At 35.5% G+C, this 15,434-nt stretch overlaps 1 protein-coding gene across 1 annotated transcript; it reads right to left on the bottom strand.

Moving 5' to 3' along the window:
* Nucleotides 1–14: 14 nt before the first annotated feature.
* LOC129505272 (fatty acid-binding protein 9-like) lies at nt 15–3,568 on the bottom strand. Its single transcript, XM_055318229.1, has 4 exons — nt 3,434–3,568; nt 993–1,165; nt 360–461; nt 15–197 (listed from the first exon to the last, which is right to left on the bottom strand). Exons 1-4 carry the CDS (start codon nt 3,504–3,506, stop codon nt 147–149), a joined length of 399 nt encoding a protein of 132 aa, XP_055174204.1. The 5' UTR covers nt 3,507–3,568; the 3' UTR covers nt 15–146.
* Nucleotides 3,569–15,434: the final 11,866 nt, after the last annotated feature.

Here is a 15,434-nt window from a genome sequence, read left to right as displayed (position 1 = left end):
CACAGCTTCAAAACTGCACTTAATTTGTTGGTTTTATTGAGCAAATTTATGTTGAACAATTTTTTAAATCACTGGCCCTGAGATATATCTTCTTCATGCCCCAGCGTTCCATTAGTGAACAAGTTTCCATTATGCAGATACTTTCTTCAGACCTTTTCATAAATTCGAGTGCTGACAGTCTTATTCATGCTATATTCCTAAAAGCAGAAAGGGATCTATTAGAGTTGGTGGATGACAAGTTAAACTTGCTCTGTCCCTCCTTCCCCAGACTCTCAATTCAGAATGCAAAACAACTGAGTAACTTGAGAAGCATGCGTCAAATAGGAGTATCTAAAAAATTCAATTTATAGAAAACTCACCACTACCATTTTCCCATCTACAATTTGTCTTTTGATTGTTGTCTCTTTGCCAAGCCACTTTTGGACGTGAATCATTGAACCACTGGTTAATGTTATGATGCTCTATAAATGCATAAAGGAATCAGTTAAAAATAACAATTCATGATACTCTAACCTACAGAAGACTAGATATCTACTTTTTCATTTCTATTTTGACATTCTTTCCCCCCATAATCCCTCCTCAGTTCTTGTCATAATTTATTTGATTTAATATTAAAATATTTATTATTAAATATTATGTTATTAAATACTGATTAAAATCACTTAATTTAAATATGACAAACTAGAGAAGTCTCAAGAGATTATTCAATTAATGCTCTCCTTCCGCAGATGAACAATACCTAAACTGTTTGTGAATAAACTATATGCTTTTTTATACAGTGACAAAGAGGGATCAGAAAAAAGTGAAAACTTGTCAAAGTTTTTGGCCCTGTTAACCATCAGAATAATTTGCAAAGGGGTTGACTTTAGAGACATGAACAAAACAAGCCCAAACTGACTTGGTAATTAATCAAACTAGGTATGAATGAACCATGCTCAGCCACCTTCTGTTTTTTTCTGGATTGTGGAAAACCAAGAAGACTTAGTTTTTACCTTTACTTTCCGGTTGTCTGCTGTGGTTTCCTCAAATTCTTCCCCCAGTTTGAAGGAGATCTCAGTGTTTTTGAAGGAACTTTCTGTTTTGATGTTCACTTCATCCCCATTGGCACTTATGCTAATTCTTGGCTTCGCTAACCCTGCCAGGTTCCGGGCTGCTGCATTCATTCCTGTAAGGCAGTGTGCCTTCATAAGACATTTAGGAAGTGCTAACAACTATTTTGGAAAGCAATTTAAAAAGAATATATATTTCCTCCGTTCAGGTTTTGGGTAATGTGTCATAATTTTTTCAGTCCTCACTATGATAGCTGGGTTGAGCCAAACAAGCCCATTCAGAAGGTCTATCTAGTGGTTACACTTGACATTTTGAAAAGCTCAATTCACTTTTTGAGGCTATTGTATCTTGTCTAAAATCTTCCAGACTCATGCTTCATCTAAAATATGTGTCTGTGTGGTGCTTTTCAGGGGATCAAAACTCATGCTTTAGTTGGGGAAGTGTTACAACAGTAGTGCAGAGGGTGTTATTATCTTTATTTTAGAGATGAGTACACAGTGTCCCAGAGAAGCAGAAAGGCTTTTTGTAGGTGATGTGTCTGGTAAGTAGCATAGCTGAGATTTAAACATGGGTTTTCTAATTGTCTAAGAATTTTAGCACACTTAAAAAAAGCAAAACAAGAAATATAATTTTCAGTTTATATAAACTATTCTGAAAGATAATGACTTAATGAAGTTCCAGCTCAGGGGCATCTGGATTAGCTCAGTTGGGTGAGTATCTGACTCCTGATTTCAGCTCAGATCATGATCTCAGGGTCATGGGATTAAGCCCTGAATCAGGTCCCTGTTTGGTGTGTCTGCTTCAGATTCTCAATCTCTCTCTCCGTCTGCCCTTCCCTCTGCCTTTTTCTCTGCTCTCTCTCTCTCAAATAAATAAGTAAATAAAATCCTTTAAAAAAAATGAAGTTCAAGCTCCTCTCTTATTTGCAGATTACATTCAGATCTGGCCAAGTAAAGAGGAAGTATGCAAACTAGACAATTTGGCTAAGAGCCTGGCCAGATTGGGGAATGACCATTGTCAAACTTGATTCCTATAATAGGTACACAGAAGAGCTGAGTCCTCTCTCTCAGTATCAATATTGAACTTGGTTTCACATTTAGATTGTGGAATCAATAAGACACATCTGACTTCAGAGAAGCAGTGTCAGCTGTGGATCACAGAAGAGAGAGGAGTGGGGTGGTTACAATGCAAGCTTTGCACCTGTGAGCCCAGGTATGTACTTTCCTTCCTCTAACCTTTATATTTCTCAGTAGCAGATCATGGATAACTATAGTACTTGCCTCCTACATATGCTAGGAGATTAAGTGAAAAGACTTAGCATGGCAATGGCACACAGTGGATGCTCAGCTATTAATCTCTGCCGAAGTCCAGTTCCCAATCAAAACAAGTGCTGCTCTTGCTATAAGCCCAAAGTTCCTTAGATGCCCCCAAATTTAAACTCAAAACAGGTGAGTCTGAATCCATGCAGAAACAGGGAAACATGTTCTTAAATATGTTCTCTAGCTCCCTGAGAAAATTGATATTGAGCGTGAAAAAGGGACAAACATTACATTATGTACACACTGACTTATTATGCATTGATCAGCTCAGCCAAATTTAAAGAAGAAAATAAAGTTAAAAAATTCTTGGCTTTATATACAGTTTATTATTGCAAGGGAGACTTCTCTTAATTAAATATTTAAAAATACGTAATCAAATATTAAATAATTACCATTCTTCTACCATTAGTGACAATAGTTGAGTTGTTATGGCCCTCAACCATTTTAATTGATGTTTATTCAACTTGAGGATGGAGCTAAAGGATGAATAGGGTTTATATTTCTGAGAAATATCCAGTGGTGAGACATTTGATGAGTAAAAATGTTACATTTCTTCAATAAAAAATTAGAAATTCTACCAAATATTTTAAAATATCGCCTATATGTATGAAGAGTCTAAATATTAACCAACTGGAAATTTCATTTGTTGCTATTGCTCTTTTGAAGTTATAACTTAAAGCAAACCTTGAAACAAATTTAGCTGATGAATTTAGTTATAGATACTATTACCATCTATAAATTTGAAGCTAGGAAATACTATTAGTTGAAATGATGAAGCCAGAGAGAAACTCTAGGGTTTAGGATGATACTTTCAAAAAGAATAAATGGACTTAAATATATGGATAATGACTAGAAGGAAGTATCTATGAATAATTTTTGTATTCCAAAAATTATTGCTAGTAACAAAAAAAATCAAAAACAGATACATAAACTTTGTTAATCCTATAGACTATTTCCTCCAAACACAAAAAAGAGATCTGTAGGAAAATTCATTGTAAAATGCAAACCTAACCACATCACAAAATGTGTCGCCAGTTCCCAAATCTCATAATGGTATTTCTTACCCAGTTGTTTCAAGTATTCCTCAAAGTTTTCACTGGAGACCAGCTTCCAGGTTCCCAAGAAGGGCTCAATCATGGTGGAAAGCTTGCTGAGAAGAGGCACTCACAACCAAAAGCCAAAGAAACAGGGAACGCTGTGCTACCGGTACCTTAATTTAAAAGGCATCTTCATCATGTGACTTTTCTGGAATGACCAATGGGCAACAGCAAGACCAAAGAGTCTAGGTACCAGCAGGACTCATTTTATTTACCTCCAAATTAAGAAACAGAAAATCAACATGTAAAGTTGAATTTAAGTCAATGATTACAGCTTCTAGGAAAGAAGATTTACACCCCCAAGTCACCTGCTAAATATTATTTGTGGAATGGAGACGATTTTCAATACATCAGCCCTTTGAAATTTGAATGCTGAGTCAACTCTAAAGGAAGATCCCAACAAGTGTCCAATAAACACCTGACTAAGGTGGTTTTCCCACCTGATAATAGAAGCGCATCCTTGCTTGGTCCACCTCAGCTGTTTTTTGTTTGGACACGTCATGGTGCCAGAGTATACTCTTCATTAAAATAATATCCTCCCCTCCCTTCCTTGCAGGGTTGATGAACTGATATTAGTTAATGTAACTGAAGTGTCTTCAGTTGCTCGGAGTGAGGTATAGAGTATTATTAATATTATCATTGCTGTTCATCAAGAGTAATTGCCCCCTGGGAACAAAGGTAACAATTACCATTGAATCGTGTTTTGTGACTTAAGTCCTAAAAAGGAGGTGGAGCTAATGCTTGGAAAATTCATCTTTCAGGCTTCCAAAGTAATTGTGATATTAAGATACCACTTGAAAAAAAAAATAAAAGATACCACTTGAAATTGTGAGGGGAAGTTTTAGAGAGACAAAGGGCATCTTGATATCTGCATTCTAAAAGACAAGGCAGTAGAATTTAAATCTCTGTACAATTACTTTTAAAGTCATCTTTGGTAACCCATGTAATATGGACTTTGCAATTTTGCCTTCACTGAGAAGGATTAGATTCCATGGCTCTGGATTTACATCTCAGCTTTGAATTCCAGTTGTTTTGAAGAAAGCTGAAAAATCAGGCACCAAAAGAAGAATATTCATCCTATATTCTGCTTGTGTCAAATATTTCTTCAATTCAAAGAAATATTTATGTAAGTCATCTATGAAAAAAAAACAAATTTAAAAAGAGGTTGATGCTTTGGCACCATAACATTATCACCTAAGTGGGGTAGGGAATTTCTTTTGATGATAACATATAAAAAAGGGATTTATAATGCAATGTCTTTTTATTTTAAGATTTTATTTATTCATGAGAGACAAGAGAGAGGCAGAGACATAAGCAGAGGGAGAAGTGGGCTCCCTTTGGGGAGCCCCATGTGGGACTCAATCCCAGGACCCCAGGATCATGACCTGAGCTGAAGGCAGACACTCAACCACCGGCCACCCAGGTGCCCCTATAATGCAGTATCTTTATAGATACAATAGTTACTAAAATACCTGGAGGGCAAAACAAGGGAAGCAAAAACCCTAGAATCAGTTTCAGGGAACTGAGACCTCTCCCCAAAATACATGCCTTAACGGTTGAAAGTGTACTCAGAGATGATGTTCAAATAAGGAACAGATCATATCTTGCTTTACTGGTTCTAGATGAGTATTTACATTCTCTGCTTGAAAGATAGCAAGCCACCATGGCTCTCTGTGTCTGCCGGTGGGGTAGTGTGGCATTAGCATAATCATCCTTGTCCCAGTTTCCCTTCCATTGACTGATTCAGAAATGAAACCTGTGGTCCATTGAGAACTCAGTTGTCCCATGAGACAAATGAGAAAGCAAAATTTCTGGCCTCCATAAATTTCCCTTAGCCCTAAGAGAAAGAGGCCAAAGGATGTTTCCTCTTCTCCTCTGCACATTTTGCTTTTCTGTATAACTTAGGACGGCTGCAGCCATTGTGGTACCAAGTCAAAGATGAAGCCAAAACTGAGGATGGCAGAGTGGGAAGTGGGGAAGAACTAAGACCATTTTATTTCTGGAATTTTGAATATGTAAATTACTGAATTTCATTATTATTGAAACAGTTGCATGTCTGAGTTTTCGTTACTTGCAGTTTAAGCCTTTGTCATCGATAGGCCTTAGCAAATAGCTTTACTTAAATGATTGATTTGGATGCTCAAAAAACCAATCACACGTATATGATACTGTCCTCATGCACAGCAACTCCCATCTTTCCAGGTCCGACTCAAACATCTTCTTCTCTGTGAAACTGTTCAGAGCTAATTGATCCCTAGTATGTAGTACAGTTATACTTTCACAGAAAAATATTAGAGAACATTTCTTATAGTATTGCAAGTAGTTATTTTCCAACTTGTCCCTGGAGTTATTTTACAAGTGCATCAAGCACAAAAAAACATTCCTTACTCCTCTCCATATCCCAAAGACAGTGTCTGCTATAGGGTAGGTGGTCAATGAATGTTTTACGAATGATTGACAAAAGGAATAAACAGGTTTATTTCATTTTAATTGACAGTTCCCTTATTTCTGATCTCAATCTCTCCAACAGTGACTCTAGGCAAGCTTGTAATACATTGGCCCAACCTGCTCACATGATAGGTCTTTTATTACCATCATCAGACAGTAGAGGGATTCTCAGATTCTTTCTTTGCTCTGTGTCTCTTATTACCATACGAGGAGTCTCTTCCCAACAAAGTAAGTGCTACCACCACTAGCCTTTGGCTTTTTTTTTTTTTTTTTGTCTGATCATAAACACAAAACAAAACAAAAAACACCATTCCCTCAAGTAAAAAAAAAAATCAACTGAGAATGTTCTTAATTGCTAATCCTAGCAAAGGAGCTAGAATACAATAATTTGGTATGGAACAGTTAGACATCTTGTTTTCATGACAATTACAATGTCTGTTTCTCCATTATCTCATTTTTATATGTTTCTCCAATATCTCATTTTCTATATGAACTTTTTCTTGTGATAGTTTAGATATTAAGTAGTTTTTAATAGAGTTTGATGTTTGAGGTGCCACATTCTCCACTGGCGAGAAATAGTGGTAAAAATGAAAATATATCAGCAGCTACAAAAGTATTCAGAAGTATGTCTGGTAATTTATTTCTGTACATATACTATTTTATCTGGAGCCACATTAGATTTATTTTCAAACTTTTTATTGTAAAATACACATATCATAAAATTAACTATCTTAAACATTTTTAAATGTACAGTTCGGCGGCATTATGTTCATATTTTTGTACAGCCATTGACCACCATCTATTTCCAGAACTCTTTTCGTCTTGCAAAACTGAAACTCTATACCTACTAAACAATAACGTGATTTTCCCTTTCACCCAGCCCCTGGCAATCACTACTCTACTTCCTGTCTCTATGATTTTGCCTACTCTAAGCACCTCAGATAAGTGGAATCATATAGTATTTGTTTTGTGTGTGTGTGACTGGCACATTTCACTTAGCATAAATTCCTTAAATTTCATCAAGGTTGTACCATGTCAGAATGTCCTTCCTTTTTAATACTTATTAATATTCCATTTGTATGTAAGTACCACGTCTTGCTTATCCATCTGTCGGTGGACCTTGAATTGCTTCTAAATTTTAGTTATTGTGAGTACCATTGCTATGAATATGGGTGCACAAATATCTCTTTGAGACCCTGCTTTCAATTTTAGGGGTAAATACTCAGAAGTAGAATTGCTGGACCACATAGTAATTACATTTTTAATTTTTTGAGGAACCATACTGTTTTCTACAGCAGAAAAATCATTTTACCTTCTGACCGATGGTACACAAGGGTTCCAATTTCTCAACATCTTTACCAACACATTATTTGTAGTTTTTAAAGATTTTAAAATTTATTTTAGAGAGAAAGAGAGCAAATAGGGGTAGGGGCAGAGGAAGAGGGAGAGAGAGAATCCCCAAGCCGACTCCTGTTTTTGAGCAAGGAGCTCAAAATCAGACCCTCAGATCATGACCTGCGCCTAAACCAAGAGTCAGCCTCCCAACTGACTGAGCCACCCAGGCACCTCTGGTTTGTTTTTTTTAATAGTAGCCATTTTAATGGATGTGACGTAGTATCTCATTGTAATTTTGATTTGCATAATCACTAATGATTGGTAGTATTGGATATCTCTTCATGTACTTATTGAACATTTGTATATCTTCTTAAGAAAAATGTCTTTTCAAGTCTTTTGCCCATTTTTAAATCAGGCTGTTAGTTATATTTGCTATTGAGTTTTAGGCGCTCTCTATATATTCTGGATATTAATTCCTTATCAGAGACATGATTTCCAAATATTTTTCCCATTCTGTGAATTGACTTTTTACTCTGTTGTTAGTATATCAACACAATAGATAGACACAGATTTTTAATTTTCATGAAGTCCAGTTTGTTGTTGCCTGTGACATTGGTTTATATTCAAGAAATCATTGCCAAATCCAGTGTCATGAAGCTTTTACTCTATATTTTCTTCTAAAAATTTTATGGTTTCAGGTCTTATATTTAGGTCATGGATCCATTTGAGTTCATTTTTGCATATGGTAATGGTTCAGCTTCATTCTTTTGCACGTGATATCCAATTTTTCCAGCACCATTTGTTGAACACCGTCCTTTACCCATTAATTAGTCTTGGCACATTCATTGAAAATTATATGACCATGTATGTGAGGGTTAATTTCTGGACTCTCTATTCTAGTCCATATATGTCTGTCTTTTTTTTTTTTTTTATGATAGTCACACAGTGAGAGAGAGAGAGGCAGAGACATAGGCAGAGGGAGAAGCAGGTTCCATGCACCGGGAGCCTGACGTGGGATTCGATCCCGGGTCTCCAGGATCGCGCCCTGGGCCAAAGGCAAGCGCCAAACCGCTGCGCCACCCAGGGATCCCCATATATGTCTGTCTTTATGCCAGTATTACACTATTCTGATTATAGTAGCTTTGTAGTAAGTTTTAAAATCAGGAAATATGAGTAATCCAATTTTATTTTTATTTTTCAGAATTGGCTCTTTGTGGTCCCTTTAGATTCCATATGAATTTTAGAATGGGTTTTCTATTTCTGCAAAAAATGTCATTGGGATTTTGATGGGGATTCCATTAAATCTGTAAATAGCTTTGGATGGTATTGACATCTTAACAATATTAAATCTTCCAGTCTATAAATATGGGATATCTTTCCATTGATTTATGTGTTCTAAAAATTTCTTTTAGAAATGTTTTGGAGTTTTCATTGCACAAATCTGTTAACCAAAAGTTAATTCCTTTAATTAAGTTAAATTAATTACATTAATTCCTACGTATTTTATTTTTTGCTGCTATTGTAAATGGAAATGCTTTCTTAATTTACTTCTCAGGTTGTTCAGCGTTAGTGTATAGAAACACAACTACTTTTTGTGTGTTGATGTTGTATCCTGCTGCTTTGCTGAATTCATTTATTCTAATAGGTTTGTTTCAGGTGTGTGGAATCTCTAGGATTTTCTTTATATAAAATCATACCATCTGTGAACAGAAATAATTTTACTTCTTTTTCAGCTTGGATTCCTTTTTTTTTTTTTTCATTGCACAATTACTTTGACTAGTACTTCTAGTAACATATTAAGTAGAAATGGAAGAAGCTGATATCTCTGTCTCATTCCTGGTTATAGAGGAAGAACTTTTAGTTTTGCTATTGAGTCTAATGTTCAATGTGGGGTTTTCATATTTGGTTTTTGTTATGCTAAGGTAGTTTCCTACTATTTCTAGTCCGTAGAATATTTTCACATGAAAAAGTATTGAATTTTGTCAAATGCCCTCTCTGTATCATTTGAGATGACCATATAGTTTTTCCCCCTTCCTTGTGATAATGCAGTATATTAGATTGACTGATTTTTGTATGTTGAACCATGTTTGCATTCCCAGAATAAATTCCAATTAGTCATGGTGTATAATCATTTTAACACACTGCTGAATTCTGTTTGCTAGCATATTTTTGAGGACTTTTGCCTCAAAATTTATATGGACTGTAAATAGCCCTTTCTAACGTTTTTTTTCTTCAAGTGTCTTTGAAGTTAGAAACTGGGTTACATGGCTTCATAAAATGAATTAGACAGTCTTCCTTTTTCTTTAGTTAGGTTTTTTTGTTTGGTTGGTTTTTGTTTTTGTTTTGTGGAAGATTTTGAGAAGGATTGGCATTAGTTCTACTTTAATTTGGTAGAAAACATTAACCCTGGGACTTTTCTTTATCAGATATTTGGTTACTGATTCAGTCTCCTTACTAGTTACAGATCTATTCAGATTTGCTATTTCTTTCATGCTTTAGTCTTAGTAGGTTTTGTATTTCTAGGAATTTGTTCCTTTGATCTAGGTTATCCTATTTGTTGATGTACAACAGAGTTCTCTAATCCTTTCTATTTCTGTAGAATCAGTAGTAATGTCTCTAGTTTCATTTCTGACTTAGAAAAACTGGCTCAGTTTTTCTTGTTTTTCAAGTTTCTTGAGTTGTAAAGTTAGGTTGTGGATTTAAAAACTCCTCTCTTGGGATCCCTGGGTGGCAGCAGTTTAGCGCCTGCCTTTGGCCCAGGGCGCGATCCTGGAGACCCGGGATCGAATCCCACGTCAGGCTCCCAGTGCATGGAGCCTGCTTCTCCCTCTGCCTGTGTCTCTGCCTCTCTCTCTCTCACTGTGTGCCTATCATAAATAAATAAAAATTTAAAAAATAAAATAAAAATGTTAAAAACTCCTCTCTTTGTTTCTTCTCCTCTTTTAATAATAGTATTTGTGACTATAAATTTCCCATTTAGCATTATTTTCACTGCATCCCATAAGTTTGATGTTGTGTTTCAATTTTCATTCATTTCCAAGTGTTTTCTAATTCCTCTTGTTATTTTTTTTCTGTGATTCATTGGTTGTTGTTTAACTTCCACAAATTTGTGAATTTTCCATTTTTTCTGTTACTGATTTCTTACTTCATCCCATTTGTCTAAAGAAGACATTTTATATCTCTATCTTTTTAAATTTATTGAGACTTAATTTGTATTCTTTCTATCATGGAGAATGTTCCATGTACACTTGAGAAGAATATGTATGCTGGTTGTTAGGTTGAGTGTTCTATACATATCTGTTAGATTTAGTTGGTTTATTTGTTTTTCAAGTTTGCTATTTCCTTACATATGTTCTATCTGGTTATTCTATCCCTTATTGAGAAAGATTTGAATTCTACAAGTATTATTGTAGAATTGTCTATTTCTCCCTTTAATTCTGGCAAGTATTTTTTGAGACATAAAAATTGTCATTTTTTGCTTAATATAGTTTGATGGTCTGTTGCTAGATAAATGTTTATAATTATTATATATTCTTGCTGTATTGAAATTTTCATTAATATATAAGCCTATTTTGTCCGTTATTAGTATGGCCACCTCTGCTCTCTTTTGGTTACTATTTGCATGGAATATCCTTTTCTATCCTTTGACTTTCAGCTTCGATCTTTGAATCTAAAGTTAATTTCTTATAGGTAGCATATGGTTAGATTATGTTTTTTCATTCTTTCTGCCAACCTCTGTCTTTGATTGGAGTGCTTACTCCATTTACATTTAAACAATTACTGATAAGGAGGGATTTATTTCTGTCATTTTGCTGTTTTCCATGTGCTTTGTAGCTTTTTTCCCCCTTATTTCCTGCATTACTATTTTCTTTTTTGTTTAGTTGTTTTTTTTTGTAGTGAAACACTAAAATTCCTTTCTCATGTCCTTTAGTTGTTTTTTTTTTCCTTTTGTTGTTTTCTATAACTAGTTTCTTTTTTATTTCCATGGGGATTACATTTAACATCCTAATGTTATAACTAATTCTAATTTGAATTTATGCCAACTAAACTTGAAAAACATAGAAAATCTGCTTGGTATTTGCCAAGTTATTCTATCATAAAACTAATTAATAAGCAATTAATGACAGTTATCTTTCATGGCCTAACGCAAATACATCTTCTATGTTGAAAACTCTGACTACTCCAACACATGTTGGTCCATAGAATATACCACATAATTTAGTGTATAATCCATTTCTTCCCCTGTATTGCATCTTAATTCATTCTGTTAAAATTTACTGAGGGATTACCATCTTTTAGGCACTATGCTAGATTCTGGGTATACATGTAAGTGACATGCTCTAGAAGCAGTGATAACCTAGTGAATGGGAAAGATGAGAAATGGGAATGTAGTAATATCTTGTTATACTAAGAACACACACTTTTCTGTGTTCATGGAGAGGAAAGTTTTAACCTTTCCTAGATTTGGGGGAAGAGAGGGAATATCAGGACAATTTTCTGAGGTAATGTGATGGTATTCATGCTATTTCTCTGTTACATTAAGAATATGAATATGGGCTACCATTCTTTCTGTGTTCCATACCACACCTAACGCAAAGAAGATAGTTAACTTACTCATTCAAGAATCGTTTATTAAGCTCTAACTCCCCTGTTCACTATGCCAGGGTCTGGGGATCTCGCTACAAATCTGACACAATCCTTGCCCTTGAGATGCTCTCAATGACTGATTTTTTTTCCTGTTGCCTACAATTTTCTGTTTGTTTGACTCTGTGTGAATCCTTTTATTGTATCCTGCATTGGGATACAGCTGATGTATGAATAAATGGATGGATCCATAATTAGATGTAAGGTCAATATTGTGTTTTTCACATCAAATTAGAGAGATGTTCATTGATAAGCTAGCTAAGTGCTGTGCCTTACTCCTTCACTCAGCCATTTCCTGTATCCGTACAGTCTGGCTAGCAGTGCTATAAACACACTGCTTAAAAGCTAGACCCCAAAGATAAAAAAAAAAAAATCACTACCTGGCAGCCATCTTGGAGGCTTACATGTTCTAACTCAAGACTTCAAAATCTATTTTTCCCTTCAGCAGCAACACACCTGAAGAGGTAACTTTTCACAAGTGCCTCACAAACCCTTGAGTAATTCTCAAGTGCAGATGATAACTTCTTTCTTTCCCATTGAAGAAAGCAAATAAAAGTACATGTTTATTAAAAAAAAGTATTTTACAGGATAATATTGAATTTAAGTAATTTATTTTTTAAAGTAAAATAATTTGTAAATTTTTATATACTTTATTATTGGTAGTAACTTATTTTGACATACCACACAATGGTTCAAGTCAACAATAATGACTTGGGTGAAAATCACTATTCTAAATAGGTTAGGTCACCTTTTCAAAACTTATGCATAATTTTCAAATAAAAATTTAAGCCAGTACTGATTTGGGATTTGGAAGAAGTATTTCTAAGGTAGAAATTATAGTTCAATGATGGTAGTGATGGGAATTGGAGAAAACAAAGGATATGCTGGCCTATCATGTCATCTGAATCTCACAGTTTCTGAAGACTGAGTGAATGGCTTTTTGAAACATTCTTATCTACTTCGAAATATAGATGGACTCTATACCCACACATCTGTTTTTCTGAGAAGTATATACTTGATCCTTTCTTCTTTTTTAATAAATATTTTATTTATTTATTCATGAGGGACAGAGAGAGAGGCAGAGACACAGGCAGAGGAAGAAGCAGGCTCCATGCTGTGAGTGTCGACATGGGACTCGATCCCGGGTCTCCAGGATCAGGCCCTGGGCTGAAAGCGGTGCTAAACCGCTAAGCCCCCCGGGCTGTCCCCTGTCTTTCTTCTTTTAAGAGTAGAATCTTCTCTATGTTTTTGTATATATGTTGGTAGAAGCAATGTCAGACAATGGAAAATTATGTGAGCGTCAAGAAGTCTCAAGAAGGATGAATTTGAGAACTGATACTCAAAGATATTTCTTGTATCTATGGCTTTAGTTTTAAGAAAATACAGAAGCAAGAAATTAACTTATCTAGCAAATTTACATTGAACTGAATCTTCTTACTCAGTGCTTCCATTTTTCTTCTGAAAAATAAGAATAAACTTGAAGAGTAAATTTTCAAAAATACCTAGATCCACAAATACACATAATTAGAAGTGGTGCCTAATGCAACTTTGTAAAAAGTTAGCACAGAGGAACCATTAAGGGATGAGGAAGTTTCGGGATGAGGGAAGGGAGAGTTTTAGACAGAAGGAAGCAGAACATACCCACACACAACACACCCACACACAAACCCACCCACCCCCCCCACATACACACACAACTTAAGGCAAAAAAAAGTATGAAAATTGCTTGGTATGATGGAAGCAAGGAATACAAAGACAATAAGAACAATGATCAAACTACACATCTGGGAAAAGGCAAGTATAAGACAAATATGCATGCCACGCTATGGAGATTGGACCTTCTCTGGATGCAATGGGCATCACTTACAGCTTTTAATCAGTGAGTGAACAGGTCAGGTTTTTATTGTATAAATTGTATAAATGTATAAATATTATTTGTGAAGTCTATAGAACTTGGAAAAGAGAAGAGAGAATTGAGAATAAAAGAGGGAAATTGGGCAGCCCAGGTGGCTCAGTGGTTTAGCACTGCCTTCAGCCCAGGGCCTGATCTTGGAAACCCGGGATCGAGTCCCACCTTGGGCTCCCTGCATGGAGCCTGCTTCTCCCTCTGCCGTTTCTGCCTCTCTCTCTCTCTCTCTCTCTCTCTCTCTGTGTGTGTGTGTCTCTCATGAATAAATAAATAAAATCATAAATAAATAAATAAAATAAATAAATAAATAAATAAATAAATAAATAAATAAATAAATAAATAAATAAAATTTATTAGGAGAGTCCAGAAGTAATTTTAAAAATGTTTGGTGGTATTGGCAATGGAAATGAGGAAAGCAAACATTAAAGAAATTTTAAGTTGATAGAATCAACATGATTTTTTAAAAATAAAATAGATGCCGTGGAGTGAGGAAGAAGATAAATTCAATAATGATTTTAATATTTATGGAATGGGAAATTGGACAAAACATCCTGGCATTCACTGAGCTTTGGAAAATAGGATGATCAACAAGTTTTAGGGAGTGAGGAGAAGAGGGCAGCAATGGTAAGTTTAGCGTAGAACATGTTGAGTTGAGGTGCCTAGGACATCCACTTGATCACCTTCAAGTCTTTCTTTTTTCTAACTCTCCCTTATCCTTGGATGATCTCATCACCATTTATGAATTAAATTACCACTTGGGGCAGCCTCTGGTGGCTCAGTGGTTTAGTGCCGCCTTCAGCCCAGCGCCTGATCCTGGAGACCCAGGATCGAGTCCCACATCGGGCTCCCTGCATGGAGCCTGCTTCTCCCTCTGCCTGTGTCTCTGCCCCCCCCCCCCGCCTCTCTCTCTCTCTGTATGTCTCAGGAATAAATAAATAAATAAATCTTTAAATAAATAAATAAATAAATAACCACTTGGATACTGAGGACTCCTAGATCTATATCCTACCCAAGGTTGCTTTCTTGAGTTTCAGATTGTTTATTCCCTAGGTAGTTTTTTGTACTGTAAACCTCAGTTTCCTCATCTGTGAACAGGAATACTAAAATTGCCTTATAGGATTATTGTGATAATAAATGAAGTAAAGCACATGAAGTGCCTGGGACCAAATAAGTGCTTAATAAATATTCATTTATGAAGAATTGTCTTACTGGGTCCCTATAAGGCTTCTATGTGGAGTTCTTTAATCCTCCAGTGAGCCCAAACTGAGAATCTGATTCTCTGTTTTTGCAAAAAAAGTAAATTCTTATGATCAGGAGCTGACTTCACCTCTTCTGGCCTCTTCATATCTTGGTGTTGTGCAAAAAACAAGTGTTCAGTAAATAATGGACTTATTCTTAAAGGAAGCATCACAAACAGAATTCTAGCAACTGCAGCACACTAACAGACTCTGGCTGACTGTAAAATATAGGTATGTAGTTTAGAAATTTTCGTCTATGTAGGTGGAGCACCACACAGTGATTTCTAGAATAGCTTCAAAGCTTCTACAAAAAACAGAAGAAATCTCTCTCTCTCTCTCTCTCTCTCTCTCTCTCTCTCTCTCTCTTTTACACACACACACACACACACACTCT

Source organism: Nyctereutes procyonoides, unplaced genomic scaffold (genome assembly GCF_905146905.1).
Source record: "Nyctereutes procyonoides isolate TBG_1078 unplaced genomic scaffold, NYPRO_anot_genome, whole genome shotgun sequence".
Taxonomy (NCBI): domain Eukaryota; kingdom Metazoa; phylum Chordata; class Mammalia; order Carnivora; family Canidae; genus Nyctereutes; species Nyctereutes procyonoides.
This window is presented reverse-complemented; position numbering and strand designations above follow the sequence as displayed.